At 41.1% G+C, this 19,741-nt stretch overlaps 1 protein-coding gene across 1 annotated transcript in view; it reads right to left on the bottom strand.

Moving 5' to 3' along the window:
- Nucleotides 1-19,741, bottom strand: part of LOC139468347 (polycystin-1-like protein 2) — a 38,576-nt gene extending 18,835 nt beyond the window's left edge. Inside the window, exons 1-5 of the mRNA XM_071250254.1 lie at nucleotides 19,618-19,741; nucleotides 11,893-12,056; nucleotides 10,824-10,952; nucleotides 9,445-9,582; nucleotides 4,179-4,281 (exon numbers count right to left, since the gene is read on the bottom strand). Coding sequence (XP_071106355.1) covers nucleotides 4,179-4,281; nucleotides 9,445-9,582; nucleotides 10,824-10,952; nucleotides 11,893-12,056; nucleotides 19,618-19,741 — 658 coding nt within the window. The remainder of the gene's footprint in view (nucleotides 1-4,178; nucleotides 4,282-9,444; nucleotides 9,583-10,823; nucleotides 10,953-11,892; nucleotides 12,057-19,617) is intronic.

The raw sequence follows: 19,741 nt of genomic DNA, 5'->3' as shown, positions 1-19,741 counted from the left end.
AACAATGACGAAGAAAGCAACCACTTATAAATTACTCGATATATGTTAACGTCATGATGAGCATGTGATGACTAAACGAGGATCTGGGTAAACAAGGAGAAATAATTATAGTAGGAAAATATAAAACATAAAACAATAACATGAAATATAAAAAAATATCTGAAAGGAAATGTTCATCATTGTGTTTAATGAGTTTAGTCATGTCAGTAGTCATGGTATTGGTACATAAAGGTAGATCATCTTTTCATATATACACTGGCTTAAGGTGCTTTAGAAGGCACATTGGATGCATTTTTTTAAGTATGTACTCTCAACATAAATGCTTTACATTTCCCTTTTTTAACAAAGTTTGCAGTTTTGTTATTTCTGGAGGCAATATGTAAGTAATATTTAGTAATCTTTCTAAAGATTATGTATTTCATACTTGAGATATAAATATATATTTTGACACACAAAGGCACATGATTTAAAAAGATTGACATCCAGTATTGTAACATTTAATAGGCAGGTGGTTTCATATACACATAAGTTTATCAGTCTTACTATGATGGAGTTGGTTGGTGGTGTAAAAGGTCCTCTTCAACAGAAATGACGCAATCATCATTTGCATAATGCTTGCAAGACGGCTCTTTCTTCAAATTTGGAAAGCGGTGGAAATCTGACGGTGCCAAGTCTGGTGAAGTGCAGCTATGGCGACAGCAGACCTGTGCATAGGTGCATTGTCCTGGAGGAGTCCACTGCTTCTCTGGCTGATAGTTATGAACCCAAGACTCATTCATGGTTACAAATAGCTAAACAAAATCAGCTAAGCCTGCTTCTTAATGATGTAACTTCTCACGAGTGATGATGATCCATTAGAGCGTTTCTGTCTTTGAACCAAGCTTGTCATAACCGCTTTATTCCTGTGTTCACAATTATACTATGTATTCGCTTCGTGAGTCGTCGATCATCCATAATCATAACATGTATGTCATCAATATTTGCCTTGTTGTTGACAGGTGAAGGCCATCATGGTCTTGGTTTTCTCTCTTTCCCTCTTGAACTCCATCTCCCTATCTGGGGCAAAGGAAGGGGCATCATCCCCAAAAGTCCGGGCCTACATTGATGGCTGTTGGAGTTCGCACTTTCAGATGGAATACTTGATGAGAGCGCGGTATCCAGCTCTGTCGAGTTTCATTAACAGAGAATACCTAGTCACTTTGATGCCTGCAGAAACATGCTGCCTGGTTGCGTATTTGGTGCAAATGGAGCCTATCACCATGAAAGGTATTGTACTTAATACATCCAAACTGCTGAAGATGTACAATAAAGCGACAAAATCCTTTCCATATCCAATAGAAATCTTTGCCTGAAGCAGAGTCGATTGTACTATTCCGACAATATCATGAGGATGTGGTTATGAATCACTATCGAATAGTAATAATACCAGGTGTTCGCGAAAAGGTGAGCGTACCCTGCCCTACCGGTGGCAACCGTCACAAATACATGCAAAGGCAAGTCAATTGTTCACCTAATAACAAGTTTGAAACAAATGGTACAAGTCAAAATAAGGAATTGCATCGGACATCATTTTTGTCACTGATGGGTCAAATTTGGAAATGTCGTCCACATGTCTACCATGAAACGTTTTGAAAGCTTTACTGAGGCCTTGAATGTTATAACCTTGATCAAACAACTTCTGAGCAGGAGTCCTGTGACACTCTTTGAAATCTCGGTAGAAATGCATGCTCGATTGTATCTCAAAAGTTGCGAAATGTAAACATCAAATGCTGGAACTACTTGAATATTGCTCGACAGTTGAAGTCATCCCTCTTGTCATACAGTCATGTGTAGAGTCTTTTGTCACTTTTGATGCATAGATCTAAATATGAAACAGATGAGGCGGTAATTCTGGTCACCTTTATTTCTAGTTCAGGTGAGTAAATCAGTGGAAGGGAATTGGCTATTTGATTGTTATTGGGCGATATCAGATCATCGATATACCTGAAGCATAAGTTAAACTTCTTGGCCAAATTACCTTTTTTGACTTTGTCAATCCGAAGAGAAATTCCGATTCATATGCCTAAAGAAACAGATCCGCAAGAAGGGGAGCACTATTAATGCGCATAGGGATGCCTACTTCTTGCCTAATTGTCTCACCCCCAAAGTTTACGTAGATGTTATCAATGAAGAAGTCCAGCATTTCACATATTGTTTTCTCAGCAAGCTTCAGATGGCATTTGGTTTTATTTTTCACAAATTGCTCTGAATCTCTGAATATAGATACGTAACTGTATCTGTGTTCACCACGTTTTGAAACAAAGCCCCATGGATCAAGAAATGAAGTTTTTCCTTAAGTTTGTCATGTACGATAGTGGTATACAAAGTTGAAAAATTAAATGTTTTGACAGAATGGAACTTCTTTTCTGAGATTGCAAAACGTCAAGCAAATCCTTGAATTTTTTAGAATCAACATGACATTAATTCCACTTGTCTCAAATACTTCCTGTGAATATATAGAAAGTCTTTCTTGTGTTGTATTAAGTATTATGGTTAGTCTTTGAGACAGGGATTTGGTGGTACATTTGCTGGACCCAGCAATATATCTCTGTTTGTATGGATTTTAATAGAGCTTTGGAATCCACACAAAAGAGGAATGGACATGTCTTCAGGTTTTAGAGTCAAGTAAAAGTTGACAGTACTTTACATCATTCTTAGTTTATCTCAGAACTTTTCAACCACATCTCGTATAAGTATTTGAGTCATCGACTTTCGGCTTAAACACTGTTTTGTATAATATTATACTTGTTAAACAAGTTTCCATTAGAAGTATATTCTAAATGTTTATTCGAGAAATGTGAGTAGGGCATCGACCCATCGACCTATTGGTTAGAGAGTTAATGATACTACTGGTATGTTAAAGTAGAACACTATCTTTTGTGTTGGGAATGATATTCATGGTAATAGTGTCTATTTTTACTACAAATAGATAACAGAAGGTTTAGTTTCAGGTCAAATTAATATATTATTGAAAGGTCTACAGATCTTTGTGAATAGCACAAGAAGAAGCATTGATAATGTTTTAGTGATATTCTTACAGGACTTTGGGATGTCAGATATAGTTGACACATGCATATATTTACCCAAAATAAGAAAGTACTTTTTATAGACATGAACTATCTGGGTTATAAGAAATACTCACGCTGACGCTGCGGCAATAAGAATTACCACTCAGATATATCTACCTTGTTTACTTGGTCCTGAAGACCATCGAAAATATATCGTTATCCGTTATTCGAGATTACCACTGTAGTGATATTAAACCATAGAGCCTCTAAAGATCATATAGAAGCAATATTTCAAGTTAAAGGAGTTCGGGTTAATGACGCTTTCACTGTTTCAGAATGCTTTAACATTTGACTCCGGTTAACTCGCCATCAGTTAACTCGATTATGATGATGTAACTTCATTTACAAGTTGTAATCCGTATAGGCACTAGGACCAAGCATAGACGCTTACGTAATTACAAACCAGTTGTTTTATTAGCTATCTAGCTGATTCACACGACGACAAGAGGTTTCACCGAAATTCTGTCTGCCAACCACGAACCGGAATTTCTTCTAAGGCTGACGAGAGGCCCATAATGGTTTTTACCCAGCTATGCCACCTTGTTCACTGACACCGACATATCTTGAGTTTGCTGCAGTTACTTTCACGAAGACTTCATCGCAACCTATGCATGTCTGAGCCTACGTTCTGGGTCGTGACTGAAATGCGTTGTCGAAATATTCTATACATACACATTCGTCTGCTATGACTTCAGGGAAACTTGTAACGCCAAGTTCATTCCGAGAGGCACGTGTCATCCACTGCCGGCAAGGTTCGTGTGATCCGATGTTACTTCTGTCTGCAGAGGGCGAGGTCTCTCTCGCTGGTGCGTTACGATTATTCCACATACGTATTGTACACATTCATTTTGGGACTTGTTCCTCGTTGTATTTGGACTACTTCAACCTTCACTAGTCGTCCTGATAATCTATTTTTAACCGACACTCACGTCGGGAGTGCCTTTTTGAACGTTCAATAATATTATCCGGGAAAATACATCCATAGATGAGGATAACTTGATCATAAACCGAAAGCATTAAGCAAGAGTCTGCGGGTATCTGAATTGTGCATGGTATTTGTATTCCACCAACCTTTTGATCCATGCTCGATTTCCTCCTTGGCCGGATAGGGTCTTTGAGTGGTGATGTTTTGGAGTTGTTCAGCAGCCTTCAACCCAATACCGACGCTCTTCACCTTCATGAACAATTCGAGTTTAATAATGTTAGTGAAGTCCTTAGTGTATACACTACATATAGTTACATGTTCCTACAGTTATATACTGATACAAAATGAAATCCGTGATCTCATCGACATCATATTGCAGTGGGTATTTGGGCCATAACCATGTCATATCAGAAACTCCAGAAAAACAACGCGTGTGAGCTTAGACACGATAGAACGAGAAGGGAAACAATACACTCCAACACGATGTACAGTAACAATCCATTCCAACCCGATGTACAGTTACATTCCGCTCCTACCCGATGCACAGTTACAATCCACTCCAACCCGATGTACAGTAACAATCCACTCCAACCCGATGTACAGTAACAATCCATTCCAACCCGATGTACAGTTACAATCCATCCCAACCCGATGTACAGTTACAATCCATCCCAACACGATGTACAGTTACAATCCAGACAACCCGATGTACAGTTACAATCCACACTATCCGATGTACAGTTCCAATCCACCCCAGCCCAATGTACAGTTACAATCCACTCCAACCCGATGTACATTAACAATCCACTCCAACCCGATGTAGAGTAACAATCCATTCCAACACGATGTACAGTTACAATCCATCCCAATCCGATGTACAGTAACAATCCACTCCAACACGATGTACATTAACAATCCATCCCAACACGATGTACAGTAACAATCCACACTATCCAATGTACAGTTACAATCCACACAACCCGATGTACACTTACAATCCACTCCAACCCGATGTACAGTAACAGTCCACTCCAACCCGATGTACAGTTACAATCCATCCCAACCCGATGTACACTTACAATCAACCCCAACCCGATGTACAGTAACAATCCACACAACCCGATGTACAGTTACAATCCACACAACCCGATTAGTTACAATCCACACAACCCGATGTACAGTTACAATCCACACAACCCGATGTACAGTTGCAATCCACACAACCCGATGTACAGTTACAATCCCTTCAAACCAGATGTACAGTTACAATCCACTCCAACCCAATGTAGTTACAATCTATTACAACCCGATGTACAGTAACAATCCACTCCACCCGATGTAGTTACAATCCACTACAACCAGATGTACAGTTGCAATCCACCCCATGCTGATCTACAGTTGCAATCCACAGAACCTGATGTTCAGTTACAATCCACACAACCCGATGTACAGTTACAATCCACCCCAGCCCGATGTACAGTTACAATCCACACAACCTGATGTACAGTTACAATCCACACAACCCGATGTACAGTAACAATCCACTCCACCCGATGTAGTAACAATCCACTACAACCGGATGTACAGTTGCAATCCACCCCATGCTGATCTACAGTTGAAATCCACAGAACCTGATGTTCAGTTACAATCCACACAACCCGATGTACAGTTACAATCCACCCAAGCCGATGTACAGTTACAATCCACACAACCTGATGTACAGTTACAAGCCAGACAACACGATGTACATTTACAATCCACACAACCCGATGTACAGTTACAATCCACACACTTGTAGTGCAGTTACAATCCAGATAACACGATGTACAGTTACAATCCACACAACCCGATGTACAGTTACAATCCACTCTAAACCCGATGTACAGTTACAATCCACACAACCTGATGTACAGTTACAATCCACCCCAGCCCGATGTACAGTTACAATCCAGACAGCACGATGTACAGTTACAATCCAGACAACCCATTGTACAGTTACAATCCACTCATCCTGATGTACAGTTACAATCCACACAACCCGTTGTACAGTTACAATCCGCTCCAACCCGATGTACAGTTACAATCCACACAACCCGATGTACACTTACAATCCACCCCAACCCAATGTACAGTTACAATCCACACAACCTGATGTACAGTTATAATACACTCCAACCCGATGTACAGTTACAATCCACTCCAACCCGATGAAGTTACAATCCACTCCAACCCTATGTACAGTTACAATCCACTCCAACACGATGTACAGTTACAATCCACCCCAGCCCAATGTACAGTTACAATCCACCCCAACACGATGTACAGTAACAATCCATCCCAACACGATGTACAGTAACAATCCATCCCAACACGATGTACAGTTACAATCCACACAACCCGATGTACAGTTACAATCCACTCCAACCCGATGTACAGTTACAATCCACACAACCTGATGTACAGTTACAATACACTCCAACCCGATGTACAGTTACAATCCACTCCAACCCGATGAAGTTACAATCCACCCCAGTCCAATGTACAGTTACAATCCATCCCAACACGATGTACAGTTACAATCCACCCCAACACGATGTACAGTAACAATCCATCCCAACCCGATGTACAGTTACAATCCATCCCAACACGGTGTACAGTTACAATCCAGACAACCCGATGTACAGTTACAATCCACACTATCCGATGTACAGTTCCAATCCACCCCAGCCCAATGTACAGTTACAATCCACTCCAACCCGATGTACATTAACAATCCACTCCAACCCGATGTAGAGTAACAATCCATTCCAACACGATGTACAGTTACAATCCATCCCAATCCGATGTACAGTAACAATCCACTCCAACACGATGTACAGTAACAATCCATTCCAACCCGATGTACACTTACAATCCATCCCAACCCGATGTACAGTTACAATCCATCCCAACACGATGTACAGTAACAATCCACACTATCCAATGTACAGTTACAATCCACACAACCCGACGTACACTTACAATCCACTCCAACCCGATGTACAGTAACAGTCCACTCCAACCCGATGTACAGTTACAATCCATCCCAACCCGATGTACACTTACAATCAACCCCAACCCAATGTACAGTAACAATCCACACAACCCGATGTACAGTTACAATCCACACAACCCGATTAGTTACAATCCACACAACCCGATGTACAGTTACAATCCACACAACCCGATGTACAGTTACAATCCACACAACCCGATGTACAGTTACAATCCCTTCAAACCAGATGTACAGTTACAATCCACTCCAACCCAATGTAGTTACAATCTATTACAACCCGATGTACAGTAACAATCCACTCCACCCGATGTAGTTACAATCCACTACAACCAGATGTACAGTTGCAATCCACCCCATGCTGATCTACAGTTGCAATCCACAGAACCTGATGTTCAGTTACAATCCACACAACCCGATGTACAGTTACAATCCACCCCAGCCCGATGTACAGTTACAATCCACACAACCTGATGTACAGTTACAATCCACACAACCCGATGTACAGTAACAATCCACTCCACCCGATGTAGTAACAATCCACTACAACCGGATGTACAGTTGCAATCCACCCCATGCTGATCTACAGTTGAAATCCACAGAACCTGATGTTCAGTTACAATCCACACAACCCGATGTACAGTTACAATCCACCCAAGCCGATGTACAGTTACAATCCACACAACCTGATGTACAGTTACAAGCCAGACAACACGATGTACATTTACAATCCACACAACCCGATGTACAGTTACAATCCACACACTTGTAGTGCAGTTACAATCCAGATAACACGATGTACAGTTACAATCCACACAACCCGATGTACAGTTACAATCCACTCTAAACCCGATGTACAGTTACAATCCACACAACCTGATGTACAGTTACAATCCACCCCAGCCCGATGTACAGTTACAATCCAGACAACCCATTGTACAGTTACAATCCACTCATCCTGATGTACAGTTACAATCCACACAACCCGTTGTACAGTTACAATCCGCTCCAACCCGATGTACAGTTACAATCCACACAACCCGATGTACACTTACAATCCACCCCAACCCGATGTACAGTTACAATCCACACAACCTGATGTACAGTTATAATACACTCCAACCCGATGTACAGTTACAATCCACTCCAACCCGATGAAGTTACAATCCACTCCAACCCTATGTACAGTTACAATCCACTCCAACACGATGTACAGTTACAATCCGCCCCAGCCCAATGTACAGTTACAATCCACCCCAACACGATGTACAGTAACAATCCATCCCAACACGATGTACAGTAACAATCCATCCCAACACGATGTACAGTTACAATCCACACAACCCGATGTACAGTTACAATCCACTCCAACCCGATGTACAGTTACAATCCACACAACCTGATGTACAGTTACAATACACTCCAACCCGATGTACAGTTACAATCCACTCCAACCCGATGAAGTTACAATCCACCCCAGTCCAATGTACAGTTACAATCCATCCCAACACGATGTACAGTTACAATCCACCCCAACACGATGTACAGTAACAATCCATCCCAACACGATGTACAGTAACAATCCATCCCAACACGATGTACAGTTACAATCCATCCCAACACGATGTACAGTTACAATCCACCCCAGCCCAATGTACAGTTACAATCCACCCCAACACGATGTACAGTAACAATCCATCCCAACACGATGTACAGTAACAATCCATCCCAACACGATGTACAGTTACAATCCACACAACCCGATGTACAGTTACAATCCACTCCAACCCGATGTACAGTTACAATCCACACAACCTGATGTACAGTTACAATACACTCCAACCCGATGTACAGTTACAATCCACTCCAACCCGATGAAGTTACAATCCACCCCAGTCCAATGTACAGTTACAATCCATCCCAACACGATGTACAGTTACAATCCACCCCAACACGATGTACAGTAACAATCCATCCCAACACGATGTACAGTAACAATCCATCCCAACACGATGTACAGTTACAATCCATCCCAACACGATGTACAGTTACAATCCATCCCAACACGATGTACAGTAACAATCCATCCCAACACGATGTACAGTAACAATCCATCCCAACACGATGTACAGTAACAATCCACCCCAACACGATGTACAGTAACAATCCACCGTGTCATCGTAAGAATCATTGGTTTGTTTGGTCGAGACTTAATGATGTACAGGCAGCGTCATCGTACTACATTCTTGTGATATCGGTCACTGGTTTGTTCGGCCAGACTTAATTATTTACAGGCCGCCTGAGTGTTGCTGTAACCGTGATGACTGCCGCATTAATCAAAACACAAACATATATTTTACCGCCGCTTGAAGTGATGTACGCGACGGCACCGCCAACACCATGGCCAGACCACCAGCAAGGGCTCCGACTTGGTCACCATTCATACTGCTGATCTGACTTGAGCTGTGGTTCAGAATGTCAACCATATCTTCCCTCGACTGGAACAAAGTGGGTGGGTGATTGAGTGATTGAGTGATTGAGTGAGTGATTGAGTGATTGAGTGATTGAGTGATTGAATGAGTGAGTGAGTGAGTGAGTGAGTGAGTGAGTGAGTGAGTGAGTGGGTGGGTGGGTGAGTGAGTGAGTGAGTGAGTGAGTGAGTGAGTGAGTGAGTGGGTGAGTGAGTGAGTGAGTGAGTGAGTGAGTGAGTGAGTGAGTGAGTGAGTGAGTGAGTGAGTGAGTGAGTGAGTTTGGTTTTAACGCCGCTGTGGCCAGTATTTCATGTTTCTTTGTTTTTTTGTTGGTTGTTTAACGATTGACATCATGAGCAATCGATCCACGCAATTGGGATACGATGACATGCATCAACCAAGTCAGCGAGCCTGACTACCCGATCCCGTTAGTCCCATCCTACGACAAGCATAAACGCCTTTTACGGCAAGCATGGGTGGTTAAAGACCTTTTCTCCGTCTGATCTTCACGGGTCTTGTATTCTATGTGCTTTGATATGGAAAGAAGTTTTTTCTTTCTTTCATTCAAGTAAAATCAGGGGGGCACGGATGGCCCAGTCGTCTAAGGCGCCGCGATTCGCTGTGAAGAGTTGCGTCCCTTGTGCACGCCAGAAACCTATGATTGTGGGTTCGAATCCCAGTTCGCACCAATTATGTTTCCAGGTTTGTCAGCACCATACCCGTTCTCGTTGGTTTCACCGAAGTGGTAAATGTCTTAGACCTGCATCACTTCGGGCTTTCCTCCCACATTAAGCTGGCACGCCGTGATATAACTGGAATACTGTTAAAAGCGGCGTTAAACCCAACTCACTCACTCACTCGGGTAAAATCAACGAGAATGGATATGTTGTTGACAACATAAGTAACGGCGAACCGGAATTTCTGGCACCCCTAAGGGCCGCAACTTTCACAGCAAATTGCAGAGCATTAGACGACTGGGACTGCCGAGCCCCTCACCAAACGAGTAAGTGGGATGGGTTGGGCTTCACGCCGCTTTGAGCGTGATTTTCGGGCGTGTCAGTCCAATTATTATATTTATGACTGTATATATTAATATAACAATAGACGATACGCTACGTCAAACATTTTCTCTCACTTTTTGACGCATAGTATATGAGTAAATAGAATATGAAATCTGACTTCCAAGTGGGGGGTCGACTGCCGGAGGGAGTGACGCGAAGCTGTGGTAATGCATGCTTTTACGAACGCTTCTCAAAGCTGGTACTTACATGGGCGATGATTTTCTTTGCTATTGTGCTCGTCGGCTTTTTGACGTCTTTCCAGAGTTCACCCCACTTGTTGTCCGACTGTCCATCTTTCATGGTTTTAGTAACCAAACTCTCATCATCAGACACTGGCTGGAAAGGAATACAACGAATGGAGTAAGAGAGCAGGGCTGATTGTCCAGTGGTATTCTTTACATACACCGGGGCGGTCGGATAGCCTAGTGGTTAAAGCGTTCGCTCGACACGCCGAAAACCCGGGTTCGATTCCCGACATGGGTACATCGCCGTGATACTGCTTGAATATTGCTAAAAGCGGCGTAAAACCATACTCACTCACTCTCACCCTTACATACACGTGAGATTCATTGTGGAGGTCGAAAAAGGTCATTTGAGTGATTTTCAAACTCATCAAACAGCGATGATCAAATTGTCCAGTGTAATGAATATATTGATGTATTTTCCCTCTGTAATCTTTTTATACTTGTACATCAGGAAGAGTTTTATAAACATGTTTCACAATTGCTACAAACCATGTGCTCTATAAAATAGACTTGACCAGGAACGAACAACTTATGAATATATTCACTTATCATTAAAACGGTATCATGCATATATTAACCTAACATCAATCATCCTAACATGAAATGACCCTGTATTACACAGAATGGTCACAATATGATTCAAGCACTAATTTACATAAAATGACCCTGTTTTACACAGTATTATCACAATATGATTCAAGAACTAATTTATATAAAATGACCATCTTTTACTCATTATTATCACTTTTTGATTCATGGACCAATTTACATAAAATGTTCCTGGTTTACACAGTATGATCACAATATGATTCATGGACTTATTTACATAAAACGTTCCTGTGTTACTCAGTATTATCACTTTATGATTCATGGACCGATTTACATAAAATGTTCCTGGTTTACACAGTATGATCACAATATGATTCATGGACTAATTTACATAAAACGTTCCTGTGTTACTCAGTATAATCACTTTATGATTCATGAACACACCTAACATCAAATGATTCTATTTTACTCAGTATACTCACAATACGGTTCACGACGGACGCTAAGGTGGAGACAATATTGACGGACTTGAGAAGGTTCCCTGTAGACTTGCTCTGCTCCAGGGACCTCTTCCCCTTATGGACAATGGCTGCTACGACAAACGCTGCCCGTTCTTCTTTCTTCAACCTTTGCAAACCTGATCGGACTATGGACAGGAAAACGAACACTATGTCTTTTTGTTATATTTATTTGACGTAAGGACCATACGTTTTAAAAACACAGTATGGGTGGCAGATAACAAATATATATGGAGATACATCTTTATTGACAGCAAAACTATGATGGGTAAGAAGAAAAAGAGGAAGAGGAAGAAGAAGAAGAGGAAGAAGAAGAGGAGGAGGAAGAGGAAGAAGGGGAGGAAGAAGAAGAGGAGGAATAGGAAGAGGAAGAAGAGGAGGAATAGGAAGAGAAAGAAGAGGAGGAATAGGAAGAGGAAGAAGAAGAGGGAGAAGGGGAGGAAGAACAGGAGGAAGAAGAGGAGGAGGAGGAATAGGAAGAGGAATAAGAGGTGGAATAGGAAGAGGAAGAAGAAGAAGAAGAAGGGGAGGAAGAAGAGGAGGAAGAAGAAGAGGAGGAATAGGAAGAGGAAGAAGAGGAGGAATAGGAAGAGAAAGAAGAGGAGGAATAGGAAGAGTAAGAAGAGGAGGAAGAAGGGAGGAAGAAGAGGAGGAATAGGAAGAGGAAGAAGAGGAGGAATAGGAAGAGGAAGAAGGGGAGGAAGAAGAGGAGGAAGAAGAGGAGGATTAGAAAGAGGAAGAAGAAGAGGAGGAAGATGAGGAGGAAGAAGAGGAGGAACAGGAAGAAGATGAGGAAGAAGATGAGGAAGAAGAGGAGGAAGAAGAGGAGGAATAGGAAGAGGAAGAAGAAGAGGAGGAAGAAGAGGAGGAATAGAAATAGGAGGAAGAAGAGGGGGAACAGGAAGAAGAAGAGGAGGAAGAAGAGAAGGAATAGGAAGAGGAAGAAGAGGAGGAAGAGGAAGAAGGGGAGGAAGAGGAAGAAGAGGAGGAAGAGGAAGAAGGGGGAAAGAAGAGGAAGGAGAAGAGGAGGATGAGGATGAAGAAGAAATATATCAATATTGTAACAAACAAATGTTTCTTTACCATTTTTTACATTTTATAATCTCTGAAATCGATAATGAGAAATTCCATTTTGAAAATGGTTATACTTCACTGTTCACCAGTTTACTGTCCATATACCCGAGAAAAAAGACATTAACACCTTAAAGCAGTTCACAGTACTGATAGACAAATGTATCCATAAGTACATTTTGAATATACCGACAGAACGTATTGTGAAATTATATGGTTTAATCATGAAAGGGAAAAAATGACCCATTATGTTATCACAGGGTATTGTTACTAATGGCTTGATTAAAGGTAGATCGGTAGGTAAAAATAGTTGCTAGATATTGACAGTCATTCTGGCCAACCTATAAATATAAAACGTCAACGCCTCAGCGTAACCAGTCTCGATTATCCGACAAATCAGTTTAGTTACGTGTAAAAGACAAAATAGCGGTGAACATTAAAGGAGGTAGCACCCGTCACTCACACAATTTTCATAAAATAAATTATGTGTTTGTTTGTTGCCTGGTAACAGTAGTACTCTTGCCATGAGATGGCGGCATGTAAAGGAACTGTGACGTGCCCAAGAGAGTATCAAGGTACAGCTACAGCTGCAAAACCATATTTAAAAAAACAAAAAAACTATGAATATGAATATATGTTAAAGAAAAAGAAAAACTCTTCGAACGAATGGAATTTTGTGGCAGACAATTTCTTCTTCTTTTCAACAGTCTGAAGCTTTATAATTTTGTTCAAGAAATTTCTGTTTTTGGACAAAATCCCAGGGTCCCCGAAGAATATCACATGGTCGGCCTCTTATCTGTCTCGCCAAATGATTAAACTTTCGTAATAAAATATTTGCATCAACGTGTGTGGAATCAAAACGTCATTTTGAAATACTGATCGGTATGCTTCCTAAAGATCGTCAGTTTATAATATGCGGACGACATAGTTACTGTTTGATTTTTTCTTTGGTTTGCAAATACATTCGGATTCATATTGAAAAAATGGAATTGGAAGGTTAATAGATAAGAGTTGGATTATAAAACGGTGGCAAACTGCGTTATTTTCTTTACAATGAATACATTGAAATTGTTTCTATTTGGGTGTCTATTTATCACTATCAGGATCCAGGTTTGTTACACAGAAACCCTTGGCATTACAGGCGTGAAAGGTAATTCAAATTTAACATGTGTAAATTACAACGCAAGTTTGTATATTCTCAAGTTTCCTTTTTAATATGTTGGATGAGTTAGATTGGCCGAGCAGATGTTGTCATCAAACACACGCACGCACTCACGCACGCATGCACGCACGCACGCACGCACAGACACAGTAGAACTGTTCAAGAATTGGCGATGATGCTACTCGTTTGAAACGACTAACGAGATCGGGTAGTCAGGCTCGCTGACTTGGTTGACCAACGTCATCGTATCCCAATTGCGTATAGATGCTCATGATGTCAATTACTGGATTGCCTGGTACAGATTCGATTATTTACAGACTGCCATCATACAGCTGGAATATTGCAACAACTAACAAACAGACAAACTTTCGCTTTCTGTAAACAAATGACTAGATTTTCACATCAAAAGTACCATGCTTCTAGCTAACCTGATAAGAAAATCAAATCAACTCTCTTGGTCTGATACGTCGCACTCTGTTCTGAAACACTTGTCATTTCACATGGGACTCATAAATGACCACATGCTGGAATGACATTATGCATATCATTGTGACACTGGATGAAACTCCTGTAAACTTTACAATTAATCTGACCTTGTCACACTGACAATGACCTTTGTTGGAAAAATGAAAAAGCGGTTTGATTGGTAAAACAATAGAGGATTACAGGGGTCATTTCAAAAGCAAGTGAGCCAAGTTAATGATGGTGAGCATCTGAAGCAACTCGCTGTAGGGTAGTGCCGCGCATTCTTCCCTGTAGCAGGTGGGTCCAATCCTCGCTGCCACACAGTAAGCAGGCTGTGATACACCAGTTGGGGGTATGGTTAGAACCGCACATGGCCTATGTCACGTGACGCTAATGGGAGGGTCGATGCCTTATATAATTATACAGGATTAATATGTAGAAAGTTTAATTTACGTGTATGTCAAGGACAGTATTATCCTCAACCTACATGAAAATATGACTTTGAAATTTCATTGATATTTCATAATATCACACTGTTGCTTGAGAGTAAATGATTTACAACCACCTTACATAATCACCTTCTTATGATACTATTCACATATTAGTGTGATCACCATATAAATTTCCATTCACATCAGTCACAACACATCACGCAATCCAAATGTCTTCCTCTCGTGCACAGGGTATCCCATCTGTGCCCTCTGATTCTTGACAGTTTCAGATAGTCGACATGATGTGATCAGTCTGTCAACGTTCTCATTCCAGTCAAGGATTGCAATTTTAACTCTCATTCTATAATTATGTTCTCAAATACCACCTTTTTATCAACATACTGAAGCATGGCTATATAATATAATGTGTGTTCTTACATAATGCATATAATTTAGCTTTCTTGTACACTGGAAAGGTGTGAAGATGTGACAAGGAGATTGTGTCGCATCTTTATTTGTGATCTGTTTCCGTTATGTTTCACACTTTGGATCACTTATGCATCTTGATGTGGCATGGCAGATTTTGTGGCAGCTTTTGTATTGATCCACAATTTTGTCGATATTATTCCTTAGCTTTTCTGGATCATTTTCACAAGTTCCCCTTCCCCAAAAGATGCGATACTCGAAGAGAACCAGGTTTGTCGTCCAGATCTTTTTACCACACCTTCCCTTCATTCTTTTTGGACCCCTCAGTAAATTTCCGTATGCACCTAGTTACACCTTTTGTCATGTGTCAGGTGTCATTAGCATTTTGAGCGTCACCTCGTTATCTTGCAGATGTCACAGATTTGTCACTGATGCGTTGTTATAATGTAAATTTACAAGACTGGCACGTATAGCCTGTCAAAATGGTCAAAAATCCTTTTAACTCCAAGAAGTCCATGTCTTTGAGAATAGGGGATCATCCGATCTTGAAATGGTCTCTAATCTATTGTACGCTGTGGGTATTATCTCCATACTACATCAGGGTGCATTTCTTCGCCAACAATGTCGTGTATCTTTCATTATCCCAATACCTTCTCTCTTGTCAGATGCAACGGACCAGGCAATTTCGTCATGTAGAGCTGTTTCCTGCGATTTATTGGACAAATCTGTTACAATTTCTTCATAAGACTTATGCACCTCTTGCATACATGGTTCTCCAAATTTTCCTGATCCTATGCCCTCAGAAAATTTGTTGAACTGTGATGGGAGCATGCCCGATGCTAAATATCCTTGTGCAGCCTTTACATTGAGGGAGTGGACATAAACATGTTTTCATTAACCAAAGAGGAATACTGGTAACTTGTAGAGCGCGTTGTCAGCAGTTCTACAGGTACATGGAGCACTGTCAGCACTACCTTTGCCATTATGAGAAAGGAAAAAATCAAAGACAATCGTCAAAAAGTGGAATGTTGTTACTTGAGATACTATTCCTTGTCCAAGAAGTAGCTTGATAGAGTCCATCTTATTAAATATTTCTAACTTTACTCATTTCCTCTTCACATTCCACTCTTTCTGTGATACTTCGTTGTCAGATGGTCTTTTCTTTCTTGGATTTTGTTGACGATTAATGTCTCGAATGCTTGCATTATCAAATGTTGAACTAGTTGAAGCATTTGTATAATTCAATTCACTGTAATCCCTATGCATTGAAGATGCCATTTTAAAAGGAAACTTCAGTATATCAGTGCTTTCTGTCACTATTCGTATAAGGGTAGTGGAAAAAGTGTAACTAGGGAGTGCAGCTAATCTAAACACAATTAAATGCCTTTTCATTTACCATTCATGCTTCTTTCCATTTTAATGATAATTCATTTGCTGCTGAAAAGCAGGTGATTAAAAAAACGTATATGGGTTAGAGGAATCCTTGTTTAGGCCGTGAACTGTATGCATTATCACAGGAAATGCCAGTGAACATACACCTAATGAGGTTGCTGGATTTAGCAAATACGTTAAAAACAATAAGAACTTGCTGACGTCCTCCACGAGGCACACTCTATGCTGGCAGGTCAAAGGGCAAAACCCTGCTACCCCTTGAATACGGAGTTGGTTTACAGAGACAGACGACAGACGACAGGCCGAGACAGGCAAACATCACCAGCAGCACACAAAGAAAAGGTCCCAAACCAGAATCAGAGCCAGAGCCATTTTGTAATAAACATTTATTCCTGAACTACGAACTACGAAACGTGTTGTGTTACATTAGACATATAAATCCAATGGTCAACTTCCACCTCATTTTTAAGATTTTCTACCTACCCACATGCAGGTTTCATTCTGTGAAGCATTCTACAAAAAAAGATGGAAACCAAAAAAGGTGTCACTCTTCGCCTAACTGAAGAACAAGAGAAAGCAATAAAAGATTCTTCATGCACTTGAACTTGGATCTTGTTCACGAAGAATATGAAAGGGACAACAAGACACAAAATACATAAGATGGAAATGAAGAGATTTAATATAACAGTGATTCAGATCATGAGATGGTAGCCGTTGCCACAGTTACGTGTTGACCATTGTTTCTGCATACCAGTGTCACCGAAAATAGGTAAAGGCGGTTAGGCACCAACTAATGGAAAAAGACCCCTGAGGAAGTCGAAGTCCAAAACGTTTTGGAAAATGCTGAATGACAGAGGTGCTTGGCAACTAATTCATTATCAGATAAAGTGTGAGTGAGTATGGTTTTACGCCGCTTTTAGCAATATTCCAGCAATATCACCAGAAATGGGCTTCATACATTGTACCCATGTCGGGAATCGAACCCGGGTCTTCGGCGTGACGAGCGAACGCTTTAACCACTAGGCTACCCGACCGACCCATCAGATAAAGAAAACTCGCATTCTCCGCCTGGTAGACAAAAGGGGTGAAGTAGTGTGAGAGGGTCGGGGTGGAGACAGGAAAATAATGCCAGACTGTGTTTTACATCTTGTTCGTGGATTATACCCAAACCCACTTGGTATGGAATACATGGGACACAGATGGCAGTAACAATTCATTCCAGACAGATTTTATAATCAAGTAAGAGTTTTCTCATTACTGCCCAACTTATTGTAACTACTGTACCGCTTACATGCCAGAGAAACTGGCAAATGCTGTCGGGGGCAAATGTCCGCCACATACTTCAAGGAGAAACCCCCAGCTTTTTCACATAACCTCTGACACATGAACTCTGACCCCGTCATTCAAATGCTCAACAACTGTAAACACTCAAAGAGAACAGTTGAAATATTTATGAAAGCCACAAAAATGTTGTTTGTTATTAACAAAAGATCGCATGCTTAATCACACAGTCACTAACTACATATGTGACAAAATTAAGCATCCAGATTAGTTTATTTAATAAGCTAGAGGTTTTCTTATGTCCAAAGTGGAGCGGTGACTGGTTTGAAATTGTCACTCCTTATTTGAGATGTCTCGCGAAATATCGCGCTGTTTATAGTGCAGTTGCACTTAAACCTCTTTGTTCGACGTGCTTCTGCCCTCCCACTGCTGAGACAGTGTAATGTCGGCGACCTTTAGGTTCGCGCTTTGGAAGAAGTAGAAAAACACAATCCCAAGATCAGCGCCTTTGCAGATTATTTGACGGAGCAGTAGATGGGTGACGACCAACTCTAGGGGTATGACTTCAACACGACATTGCCCCGGACTACTAACCACGTCAAAGACTGGCATTCAGCTTTAAATAGTGTTTCTTAATTGACGAATTTTGAAGATATCAAAACTGTAAATAATAAATGAAAAAGAAATATTTCTGTCCTTGCTAATTATTATTAGAAATATCGCTTCGGGACCATCGCTTATGTATCCTTGACCCGACCCCTATGCTTGTAACAACTCTGCCTTGGTATGTTATCCCTACGCTAGGGCATTGCATGAGTAGACCCTATCTACGGGCAATATCATCCCCGCAAAGACGTGTCCATGTTTTATGGTAAATAATAAGTTGATATATCTGTATTCGCAACAAAACAAACATTAAAATGAAATCGCAGTGATTTGAAGAAAGAGATCATGATTTCTGAGCTCAAAACACAATGTTAAATCTGGTGAAATGAAGTGGGGTTTAACATCGCGTTCAATACTATCGCACTTTTATAGCGGTGTGCGTGCGTGCGTGCGTGCGTGCGTGCGTGCGTGCGTGCGTGCGTGTTTATGGCTGCTTGTACGAGTCCGGACTTATGCCAATTTCATGGTGCTAGCCCACTGTGATGACATGCCGTAGTGTAACATGAATACCCTACTCAGACTCCAAGCCGACCTGTTACCAGTCCTTGTTTTAGCCCATATATGCCGGGGCGCCAGGCAAGGTAACAACAACTACTATCTTTTAACTTATTTTGGTATGACGCGGACGGGGATCGAACCCACGGCCTTTCGTTCTCGAAGGCAGCCCTAATGTTAAATCAGGGTCAATATGCAACATATAGCAAAAGAAAACCAACCCGGGACACTAACGTCGGGGCCGACGACAAACTACATATAAAATGAATAATATATATATGCTGTCTTTACATGACTTACATTTTACCGCACGAGCACGCTTGGCCGCTATATTTGCTGCAGAACTTTGCCTGTAGTTTTGTTGTCCATAACCGTAGCCCCGAGAACCATGACCCGATCCAGTGACATGTTGGCCGTAGCGCAT

The sequence above is a fragment of the Haliotis cracherodii genome, unplaced genomic scaffold (genome assembly GCF_022045235.1).
Source record: "Haliotis cracherodii isolate W230 unplaced genomic scaffold, xgHalCrac1.p SCAF_2, whole genome shotgun sequence".
NCBI lineage: Eukaryota > Metazoa > Mollusca > Gastropoda > Lepetellida > Haliotidae > Haliotis > Haliotis cracherodii.
Note: the sequence above shows the minus strand (reverse complement) of the source record. Positions and strands in the feature narration are given on the sequence as shown.